The 4,048-nt window shown below is 26.9% G+C and overlaps 1 protein-coding gene across 1 annotated transcript in view; it reads left to right on the top strand.

The window, feature by feature from the left end:
• The first annotated feature begins 1,030 nt into the window (after positions 1-1,030).
• The window catches only part of LOC107458209 (probable O-methyltransferase 3), a 4,254-nt gene continuing 1,236 nt past the window's right edge, over positions 1,031-4,048 (top strand). The window contains exon 1 of the mRNA XM_016076409.3: positions 1,031-1,863. Coding sequence (XP_015931895.1) covers positions 1,084-1,863 — 780 coding nt within the window. The 5' untranslated portion in view covers positions 1,031-1,083. The remainder of the gene's footprint in view (positions 1,864-4,048) is intronic.

Raw genomic sequence — 4,048 nt, 5'->3', positions numbered from 1 at the left:
ATTAAAAAATAATAAATAAATCAAACTAATTCGATATTTTTGTGGTTAACTAATTTAAAATAATAAAATATAAATAATTATTTTATTATATTTCATTCAACCTTAATTTAATTTTCTTGACTGGATGATAATTGGGTTTTTAAAATCCTGTACAAATATAAAAACTTTTCAATAATAGCAATGATAGACATAAACTGTATCAAAGAAAAACTGACATATAAACATACATGCATCAAAATATTATTGATCATAATAAGTGTCGCCATCAATGTGCCTGTGCCAATAGGAAATTAAGACCGTATTTAAAAGAGAGATTAAAATTAAGAAATAAAAATTAGAAAATTAGGATTTAATTAAGTTTTTTATTATATTTAGTATTAAATGTATAAAATTGAGTTATATTTTAGTATTTTGTTTGATTTAAAATAAATATAAAGATGAAATAAGAATATTTATTAAAATATTTTAAATTATTAAAAAAATATTATTAAAATTTTGGTTATTGTTTTTAAAAATTTTAATTTCTTGTGTCTCTGATTTTTATAAACACTGAAAAAATTAAAATTTTATATTCTAAAATTAAAATTTATTTCATCAAACACAATACAAGGTTTCAGTTTCCCAATTCTAGTTCCAATATCTAAAAATAAATACTGCATAAGAAAGAAAAGGATAGTATTTTAATTTTATTTAAACAAAAATATTATTTGCACGTTAAAATAAATTATTAAAATTAAGTATTATATATTTATATATAAATATATGTGCAATTTAATTTATTTAATTTTTAATATATATTTTTTATTTTAATATAAATTTATTTTGATGACTGATTTTAATATATATTTTGTATAGTTGTATTTAAAAAACAGTATTATAGTATTTTTATCGTGAATTATTTGGTCACAAAATGTCACTTACTCTTTTTTTTATTATTTATTTTAAAAAACAGTAACAAATAAACCGTTGCCTTATTAATAATAGACCCCAGTGGGAGTGGGATTCCTTACCACAAATAAATTATCTAGATGTTCATTTATATGTTATGTTATTGATCTAGCTAGCATTTCATACAGAAACATCATGGAACACCAAAGTGAAATGCAAGCAGCCAAACTTCTTAAAGCTCAAAGCCACATTTGGAATCACATATTCAATTTCATAAATTCTATGTCCCTTAAATGTGCTGTTGACTTAAGCATACCTGAAACCATTTATAATTATGGTCAACCCATGCCACTTTCAAAGCTTATTGCTTCATTGCAAATTCATCCATCAAAATCCTCCTTCATCCATCGCTTGATGAGAATCTTGATCCAATCGGGCTTCTTCGCTACCGAGAATGTGGCCAACAATGAGCTCGAAATCGGGTATGTTCTAACGGATTCATCTATGTTGCTACTTAAGGACAGCCCCTTGAGTGTGACGCCGTTCTTGCTTGCCATGCTTGATCCCATCTTCACAAAACCATGGCATCAATTGTCCACATGGTTCAGAAATGATGATGCTACAACATTTGAAACTGAAAATGGGATACCATTTTTCGAGTTTTTTGGCCGTGAGCCTAGACTTAATAATCTTTACAATGATGCCATGGCAAGTGATGCTAAATTGGTTTGCAATTTGTTACTTGATGACAAGTACAAGGGCGTGTTTGAGGGTTTGGAATCATTGGTTGACGTTGGTGGAGGCACTGGAACTCTTGCAAAGGCCATTGCCAAATCATTTCCCCAATTGGAGTGCATTGTATTCGATCAACCGCATGTTGTTGCTGGCTTCGAATTTGAAGGAAGTGAGAACCTTAGATATGTTGGAGGAGACATGTTTGAGGCCATTCCTCCGTCTAATGCCATTATGTTGAAGGTAATAAAATATTATTAGTTGCTTGCATTATGTTATAGATATAGTTTTTTGCTTCTTTTGAAATAGAGTAAAGTATCGTATTTGTCTCCAACGTTTGGGGTAAATTTTATTTGTGTCCCTAACGTTTAAATCGTTTTATTTGTATCCCTAACGTTTGTAAAAGTGATTCAATGTTATCCTGCCGTCAATTACACATTATGAATGCTTTAGTTTTTAGTTTTAAAAATCTCATCTTGAAGTTAGAATACAAATGTCTGGGATAGAATCGATGATCCACTCCGAAAAATAGCTCATCAAAAGTTGAAACTAATTTCTACAACATTTACATAATTCACCTTTTTAGGGATATAATTGAATCTAAATACAAATAGTAGGTATAATATTAAAATCGAACACATCCAAGTGAGACCTAATTAAGAATAAATACATCCAAGTGAGAATAATTGAAAAATATAATCTGATTTGTTAGTATAATTGATAGTAGAATAACATTGAATCACTTTTATAAACGTTAGGGATACAAATAGGACAATTTAAACGTTAGGGACATAAATAGAACTTACCCCAGACCGTTGGAACAAAAACAATACTTTACTCTTTGAAATATTGTTCAATGGGCTTTCCTTTATTTTGAGAATATTTTTAACTAATTAATTAAAGGCAACTTCGTTCTATATGAAATTATGAGTTGACCATTATTAAATATTAATTTTGTTATTTTCTATTTAGAATCATATGTTTAATTTTACTGGATTTAAAACTAAGAAGAGTTACAATTATATAAAGGAGATCACTTTGATAAAGACACTAAAATTATTTGTTTTTTTAAGATGTTTACATGTGTCATGATATTATTAGATATCTTTATTAAATTAGTTAATAATTTATTTTTTAATAAATCAGAATAAAATAAGTTTATTAATTATAGCAACAATAATAAACCTAATTGTCCGCATTATAATTATTAGATTCGATTTAATCCAATCGATTTATACAATCTAAACCGAATCATGTTTAATTTTTTGATAAAAAAATAAATATATCCCTGATTTTTGTTTTAGAAAAAACAAAAAAAACATGATCCAGTGAGTTATGTAAATTGATCAGTTCGACCGGATCTGATAACAATTAGATTTATTGTTATTGTTATTAAAAAATCGGTTTTATTCTATTTTGTTAAAAAATTAAAAAATAATCGGTTCATTAATACGTCTAATAATAATGCGACACATAAATATCCTTAAAAAAGATGTTTTACGCGTCTTTATAGAAGCATCCTCAGAACTCAGAATTGCTATCACTACAAGAAAAACACCCGTTCAAGTACACTTGAAAAGTGTAGCCAAAAGTAAAAAAAAATGATACCTTAAACTAAGGCTATGTTTTTCGGGCTACGGAGACGCTTTAGTGGGGGATGCCTATTCGGCCGTTGCCTATTCTCAAAGGCTACGCTTTTGGCATTTGAAAATAGGATGCGCTTTTCAAGCGATGCTGTCTAAAACCAAAAGCTACGCTTTTTTGCTTCCATTTTTACTAGAATAGATTACACTTTTCAACGCTACTACATCACTTATAAAACGTAGCCACATTATATACCATAGCTACTCTATATAAATTAGTAATATGATTATATATATAATCTTGTATTTTTAATTAAATTAGTAAAAAATTATAAAATAAAAATAAGTACATAATAATATCATACAATATTCTTTAAATAATAAAAATTATTCTTAAACAAAATATATTTATAATAAACTAAAAATATTAGAATAATCATAATTAAATATTCATATATTTCACACTAAATTAAGTATGTCCATATTAAAATATATATTAGACCACTTAAAATTTACTACTAATAAATTACTCAAAAACAAAATATTATATCCTACTAATTATCTTTTAATAAAAGCCATAAATCTTTTGATAGCAGAAAAAAAACTGTTAATATCAAATAGAGCACCTAGCTATAAGCACAGAGTTGCGAAAATTTAACTTCATGTCAAATTTTTTGGTGGGACTCTCTATTTAAGGGCGCTTGACAATAAATTAGTGTATGCATAAGATGGAACTTAAACTTTCAATATGTATTTAGATTTTTAGTGGATAAGCGAGCTCACCACTTAATCAATCCAAGTAAATTCTCACTTGAATAGTTGAACCCTGTAATAATATCGTGGCT

The sequence above is a fragment of the Arachis duranensis genome, chromosome 7 (genome assembly GCF_000817695.3).
Source record: "Arachis duranensis cultivar V14167 chromosome 7, aradu.V14167.gnm2.J7QH, whole genome shotgun sequence".
NCBI classification, from domain to species: domain Eukaryota; kingdom Viridiplantae; phylum Streptophyta; class Magnoliopsida; order Fabales; family Fabaceae; genus Arachis; species Arachis duranensis.
Note: the sequence above shows the minus strand (reverse complement) of the source record. Positions and strands in the feature narration are given on the sequence as shown.